A 20,428-nucleotide genomic window follows, 5' to 3' on the forward strand; every position below is an offset into this window, starting at 1 on the left:
TAAATTGTTGCTTGACAGGTCTGATGTTTAAATCCATTGATAAGAGACTTTGCGACGGAGGAAGAACTGAGTCAGATGAGCGGGACACAAAAGCATCCTTTGTACTATGATTTAATCAACATCCACATGAAAAAGTGATTGACAAACGAAAGGAGTTAAATGCAAGTATCACCGAAGCAAAGGAAGGCAACTCTAGCTTATTTAGCACTATGCTGTGAGAGAGCAAACAATGGTAACTCTCTCGGGTACAGTCACAATTACTGCAAGATATGCAAGTGACAACACATATATATCCAAAAAAATGTTGTTCTTGACAATCACTTGTATTTATAAAGTAATTAGATTATCCTAGAATGAAACTTCTGTCATTATTTACTCACCCTCATGTTTTAACAGACTCTCTGTATGACTTTCACAAAAGAAGATATTTGGAAAATGTCATTAAAACAGTAATATTGTGAAGCATTGTTAAAATTTTAAGTAACTGATTGATGTTTTAATGTATTTTAAGCAGCCATTTTCATTCAATATTTCTGAGCAGCTATTTTCCAGTTTTCAGTGCCACGTTCTAATATTCTGATTTGCTGCCTTAAGAGTTTGTAAATAAGTTTTATGGCACTAACAGTACCTTTCCCTTTGATATGCTGAACATACGTCATGAACTATTAATAATGTATTATATTTTGGTGCTCAAAGCACCTGCGTAGGATTTAAAGATAACTTATTTGAATATCAGCTATGACAAATGCTTTAGTCATACCTGTTAAAGGAGGGGGATAATAAGTTTAAGTTTGCCTGGACTCACAGCAGTTTGATTTGGTGTTATTGAATCCTGGTATTGGCCTTGTGGTATTGTGACTCATAAAAATGTCAAAATAACCTTTGTTGGGGACACCGTGGAGCAAGATTGAGTGAATTGAAATGGAAAAAAGCTTTTTAGTAATTACTGTTTCACCTCAGTTCTCTGTCCAAGACTAATTGAAACACACAATTATTAAAAAGAATGGAACAATTCAGATAGAACAACAACCTATTAATTCTGTTAAACATTTAGTTTTAAGTGTCCATAAAATACCAATAGAAATGATCAATTTATCTAAATCTTCTTACTCCCAGGATAGCTCCATTTATTTAATATTAAAAGATGTGTAATATTGAATGGTTAGTCTGTTCTGACCAGTGCTGTGGATAATAACATAAATGGACTTCTTAACTTTTCTGAAGGAGGCAAAATCATCCCATATCTTTTGTCATTGTGCATTCAGTCAAACTCAGTATTTTGTGCAAATTAATTTGTCTCTTGATGCCATCATCCTCAAAACATAGTCAAAGCTATAGAATAAAACATGACCGCTGCTGTACAGGACACGTTTGCATTTCCCTCTTGAAGCTGTCGGATCACTTACAGACTTAAAGTCACCAAGGAGGTTGGTTATGTATTGTATATTTAAGAACGAAGGTTAACACATTCGTCCCGAAGGAAATTATATTCACCTCAGGAATTCAGATCTAGTTGTTCTGGATATGGCAAGTACATGCACTTCGCCTTCACCAAAACCCATTAGCATGCCGTGCCCTGGTCACATTTTATTTATTAGCGTTATATCCACAAGGTCTGGTAGACTCAGCGTGTGACAGTATCTAAATGCTTTTCATTTTCCTTTAGAGCTCAGGGTTTGGTGGGGTTGTCTCTCAGCCCATGCAGCAGTAATTCCAGTCTTTAAATCAGGATGAGGTCCTCTGTCAAGGGCAGTAATCTTACTGTAAACACATTTGCCGCTAATCCCCAAATAGAAGAAAGCTCCGATAAATAACAATAGTAAAAAACTGAATTGGGTCTCCAAAATAAATAAACTCTCATGAAAGAAAATTGCATCTTTGAATGTGGGGAGTGAGCAACTCCCTCAACCTAATAAGATATGACAGAGTCATTGGGAATCTTTATTTGGCTTTGGCTGGCTGAGGCGGTCGGTACTGGTGGACCAGTCCAGATAAAGTGCAATGTATACAGAGTAATTTCACTCATGATTGATCACTCATACACATTTAAGACCTATTCCTCTTTCTGCCGGGTGGAGGGAGCGAAAAAGGGAGGTGACTTGGAATATCATTAGCTCTCTTCTCACTTTACTTGTTCTTTGTCCTGATATCGTTTAACCCCGCGGAGTAGATATAGCGCTTCTGGGCATGCTGGGAGTTTGGAGTGAGTGTTTGTTTTGCGGTTTTACCATTGCATCAGAATCCACTCCCTTTTTTATTCTGTAGGAGACGGCTTATTTAGCTGTGGTTTAATTAGCTTTAGCAGTTAGTTAGTTAGTAGTAGATGCCATAACTTGAGAATTATGCTGGCAAAAATCAAGTTCCCTTTCAGTCGGTTACTACGAGTCACGTTGTGACTGACGAATTGGGATCTCGCTTCGAGAGACCAATCTACTTCGAATGTAACTAAATGAGCCAATGCACGTTGGCATGCAATTACTTATATGAGCATAAAAAGGCAGCCGGTGCAATGCATACCAGCTTTTCACTTCGGTGCCGAGCAACAACATCGTTCTGCTCCATCCAAGTGTCTTCAGTGAGCTACAAGTTCAACGCGCTGTTGGAAGCGTCTGGTGTTGGCGGACAGCGCTTCAGCGGTGGTCGTTCCTGTGTCAAGTGGGTTGTGCACTCCAGGCTGCACTACCCCCTGTTAAGCTGCAAGCGGCCATTTCCCCTGTGCGCCTCAGCACTAAAAGAGCATTTCCCTGAAAGAGCAATTTCTCTAAAAGAGCTCCACGGATGCATCTTTTTAAAGATGCCGTTTCATCCGTGCGTTTCTGGATGCGGTCGTTACCTGGCGCCAGGTGGTGGTCACGATCGCTGCCTCACATGTTTGTGCATGAAGCACGCTGAGGTGGCATTCAGGGATGAGTCATGTTCCCTCTGCCGCAATCTAGTGCTCGTCCTGGCGGCTGCTGGGCGAGGACTACTTTCGGCAGTAGCATGGGGTGGTTTGAGGGTTACAGTGGTTGCAAACTCCTCAGGGAACCAACCCTCGGGGGCCCACCACTCCTCTAGCGCTTCAGATCCAGTTGAGAGGCCAAAGGAACGCGCTGGCCCCTCTTGAAAGAGCGTACCAGCGGTATCCTTTGGTGCTCCTCCCGACGACCGATGTCCGTTGTCGATCACTGCATCGGAGGGAGAGCTCTCTGGTGAGGAAGATTCGGCTGCGCTGCCTCCCTCCAGGGCAGTGGCAAGGTCTGAATCGGATCCGGAGATGTCGGCTATGCTTTCCCAGGCCGCCGAGTGGGTAGGGCTCGAGTGGAAATCTCCACCGCGTCCCGAACCCTTGAGGCTGAACGATTGGTTTCTCGGTGTGGCTCGCGCTGGTTCTCAGCACCCTGCCTCGGTGCCTTTCTTCCCGGAGGTGCATGAGGAGCTCACCAGGTCATGGACGGCAACTTTTACTGCCGAAAACCGATCTGCTGGTTCCTCCTCCCTCACCACCCTCAATGGTGGTGCAACTAGGGGGTATGCGGGGTCCCCCCCGGTGGAGCAGTCGGTTGCGATGCAATTATGTCCTAATACTGCCTCCAGCCGGCAGGGCGAACCGTGCCTCCCCTCCCGGGTCTGTAGGTACTCGTCGAACAATATTTTAGAGAAATAGGCCTTTTGTGTACATAGAAAAAGTCTTAGATCTTTGAGTTTAGCTCATGAAAAATGGGGGCAAAAACAAAAGTGTTGCGTTTATAATTTTGTTCAGTGTATATTAGGGGTTGTACCGACTAGTCGACTTCAGTGCTCTGCCATGACGCTTTAAGCTTGACGTCGACTAGTCGCTGGTCCTATAGGGTGTAACAGGATAAGAAATCTTTGAAGGACTTCCTCATTTATGCTCCATTTCCAAACAGTTCAAATGGCAAATAAATGCATATTCTGGAAGTGCTCCACAAGACATGTGTGATTATATTACTGGATGCTTGAAATTGAACGGGAGCATGCACGTTTTAAACAGCTTATTGCACAGGTAAATTAATCGCCGTTCTAATCTAATGTGCTGCTGCACTGTAACACACACACATAGGCTACAGACAGTAGGGCGTACATCACACGCACAGAATCATTCAGCGCGGAAATGTATTGTCAACACTGTTCTGTGATTTCTCAATAAAATAGCTTAGAAACTGAAAAGTTCAAGCATTTATTTCTTAATAACTAAATTCCACAGCTTCACTACTAGTAGAGAGACGCTGCCAGGTAGAATTAATTCACACACACAATCGTTCTCACGAATGCATTCATATTAATGTAATCTTTACAATGCTATAGAGAGAGAGAGGGAGAGGGAGGGGGAGAGGGGGGAACTCACATCACAGTGGAGTCAGCTGTCTTAACCGTGGCTTGTGTACTGCAAACACATATTCATCACTGTGTCACAAGACTCTGTTCCCAATTCGGTCTCTGTCTTTACATTTATTTTGAAAGATGAAGCTCGCGATTATGGTAAGGGGCGTTACATTTCTGACGAGTGCTTGCGGTGTTCGGCCAATCACAATGCACTGGGTCAGCTGGCCAATCAGAGCAGACTGCGCTTGTCGGAAGGAGGGACTTTGTAGAAAACGAAGTGTTTGAGAGAGGCGGGGCATAGAGGACTTACAATAATGTACAGTATTTGAAAAATAATGTGTTTTTTGAACATTAAAGCATGTCAACATATTCTGTTACACCAAATACACAAAATAATGATCTTTAAAAAAGCATCATATGACCCCTTTAAGTCATTTTAAATTGTAATAATATTTATTGTGTTAGCATAAGAGACTACTTTTAAAAACTTTCAACAATCCAAACTTACTGTTTGTAAATGTTAAGTAATATAAGTAATATACAGCATACTAGTAGTTTACAACATTAACAAATTTGAATAAAATATTATTTTTAAAATAAAAAAAACATAAATATTGTAATATATTTCACTAATTGAATATATTTATTTTTATTAAATGCAACTGATTGTAACAAAATGCATAATGCTATTGTAATGATGTAATTACCATCATTACATTTATATGAACTAACTAAATTTATATTAATTTAACATTTATATTAATTAACTGAATTACATTTTCATTTTTTTTATTAATTTTTTTATTATTATTATTATTATAAGAAATGGTGTTTGTTTCTCAGTCCTGAATGATGTCTCCTTTATATTATTTCTGAGATTTTCAATCAAAGGTAAATGTCATAGCATGTGGACAGTAGAATTTTATAATTAGCTGCTAATTAGTTAATCAGTTGACCTTTTTATCCCGAGCAACATACAGTTGCATGGATAATCCCCGTGGAGTAATCTAGTTAAGTGTTTTGCACAAGGGCCAATTGTAATGATCCTGGTTCAACCTTTGTGAACTTTTAACCTAGAACCTTTAGGTTTACCACTAAAGATCTTTATCAGCTAGCTTACACCACCTCATAACCATAAACCCCACAAACAGCACACCAATTCACTACAAAAACCACACATTCTCTTTCCCTCAGCCGCTTCGGCACTCCTGGTGATCTGAAGCATCTGGTTGATGCTGCACACTCCATGGGCATCACGGTTCTTCTGGACATGGTCCACAGTCATGCCTCCAGCAACACAGAAGATGGGCTGAACTACTTCGACGGGACCGACTCCTGCTTCTTTCACGGATGCTCCAGAGGAAACCACTCGCTCTGGGGCAGTCGACTCTTCAATTACTCCAGGTGAACCACGGCTAAGAAATATGCAAGCTGAATACATTCTGCTCTCATTCCCAACTCTTGTCCTCTTCAATTAATTCTCATTTGTGAATATCAAACAGCCCTTGATTTGTCCACAAGCTTTTACTTGCTAATGGACCACTAATGGATCTTAATGGCATCTTAAGACGTCTAAGAGGTACTACGGTGTTTCTTGAGCCATCACAGCCATTCACTTGTGATCCACTTTGATTACTGGGCAAGCATGGCATACCTCGCATATGACACTTCACGGTTTGTAAACAAGCTTTTTTGGTAAATGTTCAATTCGGGTCGCCTTATACTCACAATAAAAACCTTAAGAAATTTCTCCCGTCCCTCGTCTTTCTTCTCCCCTCTCTTCATCTCTGAGATGACAGGCTCTCCTTACGCCACCTCTCAGCACTGATCCATTAGAGGTCTCAGTGCTGCCCTCCGTTGCCCTCTTCTGTAATGGGATTTCACATCATTGTTGTTTGAATCTGAGGAGTCATGCCTCACCCACCAAAATGATAGTCCTGTCTGGCGGTTACCTCTGCGAATGAACATTGATTTTTGGTCATATCTTTGTTATTGATTCTGGCCGTATGCCTTTTGTTCCCTCTCTTTTGTATTTTCAGTTTCCATTTTAATTTTAGTTTAAGTAATTTCAGTATGGACTTTTGTCATTTTATCTCTGTGTGCGTGTGTGTGTGTGTGTGTGTGTATATATACATACATATATATATACATACATACATACATACATACATACACACACACACACACACACACACTGTTCTCCAGGAAATTACACATAGTATTAAGATTCAAGGGTATGTAAACTTCTGAATGGGGTCATTTTTATAAATTGTTATTATTTTGTCTTGTGGAGTATATGTAAACATCTATTATGTGAAATGGTTTATTCAGGACAGTACTAAATAAAAAAACATGCAATTTTCATGATCCCTCTTATTTTGTTTCAATTATTAACATTTTGCACATTCTGCAAGTGGTAAGTAAATTTAAGAGCACAATCTATGTATATATATATATATATATATATATATATATACACATACAGGTGCTATCGTGAAAGATTTTTTTGCAACATTTCAAAAAGTGAAACTTTCATATATTCTAGATTCATTACATGTAAAGTAAAACATTTCAAAAGTTTTTTTGTTTTAATTTTGATGATTAGAGCTTATAGTTCATGAAAGTCAAAAATACTGTATCTTAAAGTATTAGAATATTTACATTTGAGTTTCATTAAATGACCATCCCTACAGTACAAATTCCGGGTATCTCTTGTTCTTTGAAACCACAATAATGGGGAAGACTGCTGACTTGGCAATGGTCCAGAAGACAATCATTGACACCCTCCACAAAGAAGGTAAGTCACAGAAGGTCATTACTGAAAGAGGTGACTGTTCACATAGTGCTGTATCAAAGCATATTAAAAGCAAAGTTGACTGGAAGGAAGAAAATGGGTTGGATAAGGTGCACAAGCAACAGGGATGGCTGCAAGCTTGAGAATACTGTCAAGCAAAACCGATTCAAACACTTGGGAGAGCTTCACAAGGAGTGGACTGAAGTTGGAGTCAGTGCATCAAGAGCCACCACGCTCAGACGTCTTCAGAAAAAGGGCTACCAAGCCACTTCACTTCCAAGTCCAGTGTGAATTTTCCAAAGTCAGTGATGATTTGGGGTGCCGTGACGTCTGCTGGTGTTGGTCCATTGTGTTTTATCAAGTCCAAAGTCAATGCAGCTGACAAGCTTTATGGAGATGCTGATTTCCTTTTCCAGTAGGACTTAGCACCTGTCCACAGTGCCAAAACCACTTCCAAGTGTTTTTTTGACCATGATATTACTGTGCTTGATTGGCCAGCCAACATGCCTGACCTGAACCCCATATGGAATCTATGGGATATTTTCAAGAGAAAGATGAGAAACCGTCGATTCAACAATAATTCAATTAAATTCAGGTTTATTTGTATAACGCTTTTCATGATAAAAATCGTTGCAAATCAAGAGATTCTGTGTGCTGTTTTTTTGGTCCAATAAGGTCCAGTAATACAGATGAGCTGAAGGCTCAATAGTGCCTCAGCAGTGCCACAGGCTGATTGCTTCCATGCCACACTGATGCTGTCATTTGTGCCCCGACCAAGTATTGAGTGCATAAATGAACATACATACTTTAAAGAACTCTATCTTTTCTGTTTTGCAAATCCATTTTTTGATTGATCTTAGGAAGTATTCTAATATTTAGAAATACTGGATTATTAACTTTCATGAGCTGTAAGCTCTAATCATACAAATTAAAAAAAAAAAATTGAAATGTTTTACTTAACATGTGATGAATCTAGAATATATGAAAGTTTCCCTTTTTGAAATAAGTTACAAAAAAAATGTACTTACATTTTTTTCACGATATTCAAATTTTATGAGTTGCACCTGTGTGTGTGTATATATAAATATGTATATATATATATATATATATGTGTGTGTGTGTACTGTATACAGCTTTGATTTGTGCATTTAAAATTTGTTTACATTTTCAACTTCAATTACCGAAAGCGTTTTTTAGTAGTTTTACTTTGTTTATGGTTTAGTTAACAACAACAACACTGACTTTAACAGATAAACGACTTACAATATAGTAAATAGATTGTGTTTACACTTTGAATGCTTCATGCTTCATTGTGGTTTCCCAAACATTTTTATGTATGTAAGCTTAATTTTATACTTTCAATAACACATTTTTTCTTGTGCAATTTCTTGGAAGTACTCTTAGCCATCAAATATTAAGCCTGGGACTTAGGCTTGTGCTCAAGTAGAAAAAATATCTTGAAACCTAGGAAACTGCATGACGCAAAGCATAATAAAATGATAAAAGAACAAGTACAGATGGTTTTCAGATCATGTAATGCCATTATACCCTGCACAATTGTTATTATATATAGTTATTAAGTTTCAGATTGTTTATTCAGACAAAACAAATCAGCGGCTGCTTGGTGTTTCTTGAATGAAACTCGAAAACAACAGCCTGTCTATTCTAATCTTGCTTTTAATTAACTTCCATCGCAGCTAATTGATAAGCTGCTAATTTATACCCATTGTTTTGACGCTCTTCAATTATCTTTGATTTTTGAGTTTAATTACTCTGTTGAAAAGCTGTTTTTAATGCTTTTTAAAAATATATTAAATTTGATGATATTTTACTTCACCTTGCAACTTGATCAGAATGTGCATGTTTATTTACATAGATAAATTCGAGGATCATTTAATGATGGCATAGAAGGACAATAGACAGTACAGTTTCAAAGCTTTGTATTGTGAATAATTTATTTATTAATTCTGTTTTATTTGTTAATCTGTTATTTTGTTGATTGAAGGCTTTGATGTTGTTGTTGTTGTTTTTTCTTCGTTCAGCCCCAATTATTTTTGATACTGATGAGGGATTGGTGGAGTGGCAGTAATATATTGATTCTTCTTTAAAGTCTTTCATCTGTGGCCTGCTGCAGTTGTTGGTGTCTCTGTGGTGTAAATGAGCCTGTCTCATCCGCCCCTTACCTCTGTCAATTCCCTCTAACAATCTTCTCTCTCTCTTTCCTTTGCATCTCTTCATCATGCATAAATTCAGAGTGCCTGAGAATGAAGTGTCTAATGCTTCTGTAAAAGTTTTTTGATTTTGTTTTGAAGTGATTCACCAGTGATGAGCGTCGTTCTTCCCGGGTGTTTGCGTCTTTTGAAGGTGATTGTAAATGATAACTGTGTCGACTCCATCTCCTTCGACTATCCTTATGGATTTGACACGGCCCATCGGAAATAGCCGAAGGATGACCCTCTCACCCTCATTTCCATTAAAATCCAATCACAGGAGACACGCCTCAGTTGCGTGGGTCCGTAAACGGCCGTGACGTCCCCTGATCTGATACACTCCATGTCCAAAACTGAACGCAGGACAGTGTTTTGTATGACAGTTTCTATGAAAGAATGGTTATACAGGCTTCTAAAGCAGCATAATGTCACGTCTAAAGATCTAGAACAAATTCCAGTGTGCGTAACTGAGTATAATCCTTATTACTCAGAAGAAATGTAATAATTAAAAAAGAACATAAAAACTATATTAATAATAATCAGTGTTATTTTAGTATTATTTATATGCTATTATAGTATATATAAATATTTTGAATTTGCTTTAATTTTTGTAGCTTCAGTTCATTTTAGTTTGGGTTTTTTGTTTTCATATAGATTTTTATTTAGCTTTAATTGATTTCTCTTTTAGTTTGAATGATTTTAGTGCTTTAGTTTAAACTTATTTTATCACAGTTATTTGCTAACATTTCTAATTTCATTTACATTTTTAAGATTGTTTTTATCTAATATTTATATATTTTATTTATTATATATATATATATTTTTTTTAAATAGTTTTACTTGACCATACCAACACTGATAATAATAATTATTATTAATAAGATTTTGTACCATTATTTTAAAATATGTTTGTAATAATGTTCTTCTTCTTCCTCCTCCTTTTTTTTCTTCTTCTTCTTCTTCTGCAAATTACATCACATTTCAAAAACAATTTTGTTGCGGACGTGCAAATTGTGCATTTTTGAATAGCAGATGCGCAACATTAAAAGTAATATTGTAATAATACTGCAATTGAACTGGTTTTGTGAGATGAAGTGGCTTTGATCAAACTCCGTAATAATTATGTAGGCCCTATTTTTTGTAGAACATGGTTGAATTAAAAAAAAAAAGATACTTAAGAAAACTCAAAATATCTGGCAACGTGATGCAATTTCTCAACTTTATTTCCAAATACCTCACAAAATGATAATGTTTAACTTTATGCTATCAGTACAACGTTCGGTGTTCTCCCTTCAGCAGCTCTTTTGAAACAGCACCAATGTACCCCTATAAAAGACATGACAAGACGTGAAAAACAAAGCCTGAAGACTGAAAGAGTGAACCTTCTGCAACAGATGCTGTAATACACACTTGTTTATTTCATCTCAGAAGACAGCTTTGTTAGTACTGACTGGCCGTCAGCGTGTATTAGCAGCTGTCCTGCAGTAGACTTCACTCTGTAATTAACACTGTGTCTGGAGTTGTTTGCAGTCTAATTACATGTTTGATGAGCTCTGTTTTTAATCCATTGACACTCTCTGTGATGGCCGGAAAGATGGTATCTGTGTTTTTTGCAGTCAGTCACAACAGCCTCGAGTCAGACCGTGCGGAACAGTGACTGAAGGAATTGTGTGTAATTAACACTGTGTCTGGAGTTGTTTGCAGTCTAATTACATGTTTGATGAGCTCTGTTTTTAATCCATTGACACTCTCTGTGATGGCTGGAAAGATGGTATCTGTGTTTTTTGCAGTCAGTCACAACAGCCTCGAGTCAGACCGTGCGGAACAGTGACTGAAGGAATTGTGTTTTTTTTATGAAAGCGAATTAGTCGTACCCTTTGAGTTTTGCTCAAATGTTTCATCCCATGAAAATTAAAAAGGCATAAACCTTTTCAATCCTTTCATGCGTAGGCAGCAGGCATCATTAGGTAGGTGCGAGCGATGCAATTCTGAATTTGAAACAAAAGTACAAAGAACTAAAAAAAAAAACCTCTAGAGACAAAGCTAGCGGAGCAAAACAAAAGACGCTGTATGGCAGTGCAGCTAATATCTAAGTACAGTAGACAGCTCGCACATAGTGTGTGTGTGTGAGTGTGTGTGCGCGCAAATGCTCAAATGGAAATAGACCTCATTAGGTTTGATATACAAAAGGACTGGCTGTTGCATTCACTCTGACACTGTTTTTAATTTAATTTTGAAGATCTGAAAGAATGCCGCAGGGCACACTGGCGAAAAGTCTTGTATTGATGAAATTTTAATTGCCTTAATGAAGGACCCATGCACATCTGGAGAAGTCACAGTTTTTTTGGTTTTGTTTTTTATTAAAAAAATTAATTCCTTTTAAAATAAGGTATAGATGATCTATGTCTCATAAATGCAACCAAAACACTACTAAATGCAATTTATTATTATTATTATTGATTTTGTTATTATTATTATTATTATTATTATTATTATTATTATTATTATTATTATTATTATTATTATTATTATTATTATTATTATTATTATTATTATTATTATTATTATTATTATTATTATTATTATTATTATTATTATTATTATTATTATTATTATTATTATTATTATTATTATTATTATTATTATTATTATTATTATTATTATTATTATTATTATTATTATTATTATTATTATTATAGTATTAATAGGACAGCCCAAAAGATAGACTTTCAGTGATGCTGATGTCGTGAGAGATGCTTTTGTAAATCCAGAAAAAGACAACAAGTCAGTATCTTATTGGTTGTGAAGGAAGATAATCAGTGTCAGTAAATCAAAACATATACACTCACCAGCCCCATTAAAAGTTTAGCTACAAAGTTAGAAACAGCTGACTGAGCTTAGCAGGCTTACTCAACTCAAAGAAACTGAACAGACTTATAGTGGTCCGCATGGGCCCCTGGAGGCCAGGCTTCTGCAGGAGTGTTAGCTAACAAAAGCACATTAGTTCAAACAGTGTACTTGGCAGTGGATTTATGTGACACTCACAATCTGGGATGACTAAAAAAGTATTGTAGGACTTAAAGCAGAGCATGCATTTGATCCTTGAAATAGCTGAACAGTTTAGGCTACTTTTTAAAATAAGAATTTAAATGAGAAGTTCAAATTTAATTACAAATTTAGACACAGCCGCTTTAGAAGGCCCTCTGAAGGTATACTCTGTATTATTATAAGCACAGGTGGAATGCGGACAAAACTGTACACAGTATTCACCTGTCAATGTATAGTTTTATTTTTTTATTAGTTTAGTATATTTAATTCAATTTAATTTATAGTATTATTATTAGTTGCTCACTAATCTAAACTAGTTGCTCATTAATTATGTATTATTAGCAAACTGTATTTTTTGTTGACCGAATCAATTTTTTTCACATATGGATGGATTTTGGTATTGTTTATTATTGTATATAAATCAGCCCTTGCAAGATTTGAACCCACAACCTTTGGGTTTCTAGCCCAGCTCTATAAATACTAAGTTACAGCACCGCTGCGTCCATCTATTAGACAGCACCAAAAGTGCTGTTCGGCCCTTCTGAGATGAACTAGATGACTTGTAATCATTCATCTCTCAGCTGAGTAAACATAAGGGTGGGAGGAAGGATTCTCAGCTTTAATCTTGGTTTAAATTTGCAGGCTTTACTGCATTTACACCCTTACTCAGCAGACCAAACCGAATTTCTGATGTTTATGTGGATATTTTCTTTCAAGTGTTAATGTTTATGAGCTGTTAAGGAGTCTCGGTTTGAATCCAGAAGTGCTGTCTCATAAATATGTTTTCCAGCTGTGGCTCGTGTCCTTCAAGTTTGCACTGTATTTGAGCATCTGTGTATGTTTATGCATTTGCATTTGTGTGTCTCTAATTTGCTCCAGAGCATTTGTGCTTATTTATGAAGTCTAATTGGAAGCTATTTTGATGTTGTAGAGTTCAAACCATTAGACATGCTGTTGCAGTCCAGCACTTCTCACTTAACTGGTTATAATTGAATCCCAAAGGGTCTGCCTCTGCCTGTGAAGTGTTGTTTTGGGGCCAGAGAGACTGGTGGGGAGTTAGGGGAAGTTTGGAAGAGACTCATATGATCCGTCAGAATCACGCAGTGTGGGCTTTTTTCTGGTCTGTTGTCTGCTAACACACTGCCCATCAAAGAAGCTTTTAATAAAGCTGAGATCCACTGCAAGGTCTGTGCTATCTACTGAGAGCGAGAGCACAGAGAACTGTTGGTACGCAGCGTCAGAATTTTAATTCTGATTCAGTCAAGTCCTTAACTGAAGTGCACTGTGAGAGCTTTCCATGCTAGGACTTTTACTGTGTCTGGAACCGGCCCCAGCAAATTATGCATAGCAAATGCACTAACTAGCCTGTTACGAATACAGGCATCTGCAGGTGAAATGATTTTTAACACAGGTGTGTGTTTTGTGTTGTGTTATTTAGTTGTAGCAAAAAGACCAATACTGTGTTAATGGTCAGTCATATACATACTAGGTAATTTAGCATGTTGCTAAGCTAATTTGACACTGTAACAAGTGCAAAACATGTAATCACAACACATACCCTGCTGGTCTTATTTGTTTTTTTAAACTGGGCCAAGCTGGTTTATATTGTATTTAGTTTATGGGAGGTAATCACGACAGTTTTAGGCCCAATTTGTCACTCAGCAACAGTTTTCTGGAGATCACCAACAAAAGCCTGAAATCTGAGGCAAATCTTCTTTTTTTGAGGCATTGTTGTGTTAGAATAGAAAAGGGTCCTGTTCAATCTATTGGTATAAAATTAGAAGCACACAATTCCCTAGAATATCATTGTATGCTTAAACATTAAGATTTGTACTCATGAAAATTACTAAAGTAGTCAAACCTGTTCATTAGAAGGGGGTGTCCCAATACTTTGGGCAATATAGTCGGTAGTTGGTGCGTTAGGGGGCCCAACCTCATATTCTTTCATAGGGCCCAAAATTGCTAGCGGCGCCCCTGCAAATACTCATAAAATAAAACAAGCAGTGCTTTATTTTTCAGGAATTTAGCAATAGTAATCAAGAAATTGAATGAACAAATATAAAAGTTAAACACTATATACACTTCACTGTATAAAGCAACCATATTAAAAGTTCTTCAGTCAAGAGCAGTGAGTGATTTTTCTCTTGTGTTTTGTTTTATTAACATTAAAGAGATAGTTCACCCAAAAATGAAAATTCTATCATCATTTACTTGCTCTCAAGTTATTTTAAACCTGAATGAGTGTATTTCTTCTGTTGAACATACAGTAAAAGTTATTTTGAAGAATGTGGGTAACCAAGCAGTTTGTTACCCATGTTTTGTTACCCACATTCTTCAAAATATCTTCTTTCGTGTTCAAAAGAAAAATAAATTAATACAGGTTTGGGACAACATGAGAGTGGGCAAATAATGACAGAATTAAAATTTTTGGGTGAACTATCCCTTAAATGACAATCGACATCATAGTACTATTAGTCTGCTGTCACTTTAAGACCTTCACGCATACTTTATTCTCCCAGGTGTTTGCTTTCACGCTAGACATAACCAAATGTTTTTATAGGCTAATCTTGTGTTTTTACAGTATTAGCACAATCAGAGGTGAAAGATAACTTAGTCCAGAAACCAGGCGCTGTTTGGCAGACTTTTTAGTGTTTGCGCACTTCAGATGTACGCGCTCAGAAAAAGTGCATGTCAAAACAAAATGCAAATTACATTTTTAGCTGGCAAGGCTTTAAAGCACATGCAAATAATGCATTTTTGTGATTGCGAATAAGTTCAGTGTCCTGGGAGTGTAAATTTATCGTCCACTCTCAGAAAATTGTGATATCGCACACGCCTACTCCTAGTGAAGTGTTTTGTAATTTACTCCAAAGGTTATCCTCAATAAAAATGTCTGTTTTAACTAGACTTTAGTCTAGTTTAATCTCATTTAAACTGGAGTTGCAGGTATCTCTTGTTGGTGTTGCTGTTGCTGTTCCGTGTACTCTATTTCCAAAAATGGTATATAAAGAAACAATGTAAACCAATATTAGCATTTACCATATTTTACACTCTGCAACCATTCATGAAATGTAGAAACTTTAACTCATTCACACATTTTATTTGCTTAAAAGTAAATGTAATTTGAAGTGAACACAGCATTAGATTTGGCTAAAAATGTTACCAAGGTAGGCAGCTGTGTAAGGTTTGGAACAGAGCCCCTGAGTCACTCTTCTCTGGAGCTTATTGATTCTCCGAGATGGCAGAAGGTGTTAGCAGTATGACAGAGCAGTGCTGGCTGTAAGCTAAGACTCCGTAGGAGCTCATCGACTCTGCTCTGCCCCACAGGGGCTTCACTTATCACACCGAGGGCTTTTACTCAATGTCTTCAACACCCAGGGAGCCTGGCAGGAGGGAAGCTCCGACTCTGTCACCCACTCGCTCTCCGTACTAGCGCTGCAAACCTCCACTTAGGAGATAGACCTTATCTCTCATCAAGGGCGGCGTGCCAGGGTTTTATCTTTAATCAATTATTGATGTGAGAAATAAAGCCGTATTTGGGAGGTACTTTGTACTCTAACAGGTGAACAGATTGCCTTGTCTTACAGGGCTTGTGTTTCTAGTCAGGCTGAAAATTGAACTTTTTAAAGGGAAGAGAGAGACGTAGAACAAGGGGCCACCGTGATGCCTGAGATTTACACACAAGCTGAGAGGAGATTCACCTCTTTTGCTTCGTCTCTGCCTTTTTCACTCTCTCCTCTTCCTTTAAACACATAGAGAGAGTTCATCTTAAAGGAATATAACAAGTGACTCACCTTCAGGCAATGTATGCTGTTTCAGCACTATTAGTGTCAGATAGCAAAATTACGAAAACTAAAGCATGTTTTTAAACAACCTTTGCAAATGGCTCTTACACTTATCACATCCTTACGATCATTCTTATCCTCACGATGTCTTACTGTTTTATCTGGGGGTTGATCGTAAACAGCATGTGAGAAAATGTGTGGTAATAACCTGAGTTTAGCTTACCTGTCAAGAAGAATCTCCACAAGTTCGGAATCCTAAACCTTCCATCAAATTCCTCCATCTTAATCTTTATAAAGAGTGGGGCGATAATATAGTTACATAATTACAGGCAGTTGAGATTTGTTATACAGTACAGTATTTATCGCTTTACATGTGTTTACTGTATGTGTGTTGATAAAATCAGATATAATATTTATCCAATTTTATTTACACAGCTGTGTGGTAATACATTTTGCGACAATATAAACAATTACACAGTGGAGTTGTGGAGTAACTAGTTGAATGTAATGGCGTTACGTAATTTAATTACAAAATAAATTTGACCGTTATCTGTTACAGTTACTGAGAAAAAAAATCTATAATTAAAGGGCACCTATTATGCAAAATCGACTTTAACATGGTGTTTGGACATAAATGTGTATTGGCAGTGTGTGAACACAACCAACCTACAATGATAAAAATCCACCCACTTCATTTTTTTTAATCCCCTATAAACCAAATCAGTCTCACTTGGCATGCCGTTCTGATTCTCTATGCAATGTGACATCACATTGCATAGGGCTGGGCTAGGGGGGTTGATTGACAGTCCTGCATTGCTATAGTTTCCACCCTCAGCGATTGTATGCTGTCTTTCATTTTCTCCGCTCTCGAGCAGCTGTAACATCAACAATGTCTCGTAAGCAATCCCGGTGCTCTGTGTTTGGATGTAAGACTGAACATAAGAGTCTTAATTTTCTCCCAACATCTGAGCTGCTGAGGACGCAGTGGATTGCTTTCATTTTTCAAGGTAATGCGCCTCAAAATCTACTTAAATACGTTTATCACGCTAGACTCCTTTGTGAATGTTATGTCGTTATAGTGCTTAGCATTTTAAAGGGTTAGTTCACCCAAAAATGAAAACGCTGTAATCACTCCTCATGTCGTTTCAATTCGTCTCCTCCGCATCACCCTGGTGCCATTTTGGAGAATATCAGCTGGACGTAAACAACGAATGCTGTTCTGTGTCAGCTGTGTCACGCCGGATTTTCTTTTGTGCACAAAAAGTATTCTCGTAGCTTTGTATAATTGCGGATGAACCACTGAGGTCACATGGATTAATTTACAGATCTCCTTGCTACGTTTCTGGACTTGGGAACATTTCAGTTGCGTTACTGTCTATGCAGGGTCAGACAGCTCTCAGATTCCATCAAAAATATCTTAAATTGTGTTCCGAAGATGAACGAAGGTCTTACGGGTTTGAAACGACGTGAGGGTGAGTAATTAATGACAGCGTTTTCATTTTTGGGTGAACTAACCCTTTAACCACGTTTTTGTGCGTACGTTATCGAAGTATTTTAATTGATCAGCACCGTGCTTGTCAGAGTAGTTCATGCCGCAAGCTCTGTAACATCGCACTGTTTCGTCCCACTTTCAGTGCATTTAGCTTCTGTAGCGAATCAGCTCATGGGGAAATATGAATAATTAACCATAACTAGTTATAATTAACTATTCATATTTTAGATCCACTGTAGATATTAATAATATACACAATGGCCTGAAGAAAATGGGTGTTCATTCAAAGAAGGTTTTCCTATGAATTAATTAGTAGAACAGTCCATTTCTCCTGTGCATTTGTACCCCTTGTTTCTGGAGAAAGCAGAATGAGAGCCGGCTCGCATTCCACAAGGTTGTAAATGTATCGGGTTACCATGAAACCAGGGTCTTGTTCGGCGTCCTGGGGTGTTACAAAGTATTTGTGAAATCTAGCTAACAAAATATATATTGTGTGTTGGAGTGGTCAAGACGCTACACTTCCCATATGTACAGCTGAACACTGGTTCTCTTGCTCCGTCATGTTGCTTCTACCGGCTGTTTGTTGTTGTAGATATGCAATGCAGAGAGACGTATACATGACGGCCTCTTCTGGAGATGGGGAATATGCAGCTCGTTTGCATTTAAAGTGATACACACCAAAACAGCTCTTTTTTTAGACACACCCCCAAAAAATTACATTTTCTAGCTGTTATAATAAATTATCTGTGGGGTATTTTGGGCTGAAACTTCACAGACACATTCTGGAAACACCCAAGACCAATATTACATCTTGTAAAAAAGGGGCATAATAGGTGCCCTTTAAATTACAATTATGTATGAAAATGTTAATGATTACAAAGGAGGTTACATCTGAATATTTCTCATATTAATATTTATTTACTAATATTTAATCTCTTATTATGATTTTAAATCTGTATTTAACCTCAGAACAATCTCTAAGTAAAAAGAGGTGCTAAAGCCTGATTTTGTGGTGACCGTACTTTAAAATTAAATTGTTATCATTTTAATTCAAGAGCTGAAGATGAATTTTGAAAGTGTGAGTAATTAGTGTTGAGTACTACTGTAAGGTTTCAGGGCCAGTTTTACTAAACGGGGCAAATTAGCGCAAGAGCGCAATTCCAAAACAGGGCTGATGGAAGGGGAAATTTCTGTGGGTGATTTTACTAACAACGCGCAAATTTAAGAACACAGACACAACATCTAATTTACATATCGACCAACACAATATACCAAGCACAGCGCAAATTAGCGTAGTTGCAAATAAAGAATAAAGAAGCCACGCTGAAAAGAACCGGAGGTCAAAAAAAATTAAGGTTTGCTAGAAGCTTTGATAGACCTGGTATTGTGTGACTCCTAGTTGAGGGTTCCAAGTCGTCTTTTATTTCCTGAATCAAATTAAAAATAGCATGTCTTGGCAAACAATATGTTCAGATAATGTGTTCTTCTGGCATTCAAAATAAATTAATACGTGTGGGAAAATCCTTTCCCTTCTACCAATGCAGCTCATTTGCATTTGAAGTGATACACACCAAAACAGCTCTTTTTTTTTTTAGACACACCACAAAACAAATGACATTTTCTAGCTGTTATAATAAATTATCTGTGGGGTATTTTGGACTGAAACTTCACAGATACATTCTGGAGACACCCAAGACCAGTATTACATCTTGTAAAAAGGGGCATAATAGGTGCCTTTTAAATTACAATTACGTATGAAAATGTTTAATGATTACAAAGGAGTTTTTCATTTCCTGAAGCAAATTAAAAATAACATGTCTTGGCAAACAATATGTCCGGATAATGTGTTCTTCTGGCATTCAAAATAAATTAATACGTGTGGAAAAATCCTTTCCCTTCTACCACATGCTCTCTGTTCTCTGCGTTGCCTCCTCCTAGCAACAATAATTGCAGCCATTTCAAGCACAAAATAGTGTAAGACATGCTGTTTTGGGGCGTTAAATAATGGAGCAAGTGCCAGTAATTTGACGAGCGCAAACGTTAGTAAATTGCGTTGCGTGATTCATTTGAATACTCTCCTCCCATAAATTTTGAGTCTGAAAGAGAAACTCCTACAAATGCATATTCAATAAGGTCAGGTGCAAAAATAACTGGCCATGGCTTTTCAGCGCTAATTCTTCACTGCGCGTCTTTAGTAAATCCTGACAGTACGATTTTAACACCAAAAGACGGTTTGCGTTGGCGCAAGCTGTTAGTAAATCTGGCCCATAGACATGTAATTATATATATTTTAGCATGTGAAAAATCAGTGACATTTTTTAAGAGTGCACGCATCCATAAATGCATAAAGGAACAGTGAATATGACGTACAGTAAGGGAACCTGAAATGAATCAAACATCAAAAAATAAAATGTCCGAGAACAAAAATAGTGAAGTGGTCCTTAGATGTTTTGTTCATTACACCAGCATTTCAGAGAAATTGTGTTATGCCTAAAGCTGTTTACTGAATGAACCGCATATGTACGGGAGTAAGTGTATGGCAATTACATATGTTAACATGATTTAACAGCTTTCTGTTGTGTGCGTGTAAATTAACTATACTAATCTGAAAATGAATTATATCAAATCAATTAATTTGCAAAAGAAAACATAACACCACCACTAATGCTTGATGCCATTAACAGTCCTGTTTTTTTTTAACCAACAAGATTCAAACGACGGAGATGCGACCATGTTAATCTTGTTTCGGGAAACAGTGGTGACTAGCTTGGTA

General features: G+C 37.3%; 1 protein-coding gene across 1 annotated transcript in view; it reads left to right on the forward strand.

The window, feature by feature from the left end:
* The window catches only part of gbe1a (glucan (1,4-alpha-), branching enzyme 1a), a 158,884-nt gene that overhangs the window by 60,387 nt on the left and 78,069 nt on the right, over positions 1–20,428 (forward strand). The window contains exon 6 of the mRNA XM_016240088.1: positions 5,478–5,730. Coding sequence (XP_016095574.1) covers positions 5,478–5,730 — 253 coding nt within the window. The remainder of the gene's footprint in view (positions 1–5,477; positions 5,731–20,428) is intronic.

This window comes from Sinocyclocheilus grahami, unplaced genomic scaffold, assembly GCF_001515645.1.
Source record: "Sinocyclocheilus grahami isolate Dianchi unplaced genomic scaffold, SAMN03320097.WGS_v1.1 scaffold581.1, whole genome shotgun sequence".
NCBI lineage: Eukaryota > Metazoa > Chordata > Actinopteri > Cypriniformes > Cyprinidae > Sinocyclocheilus > Sinocyclocheilus grahami.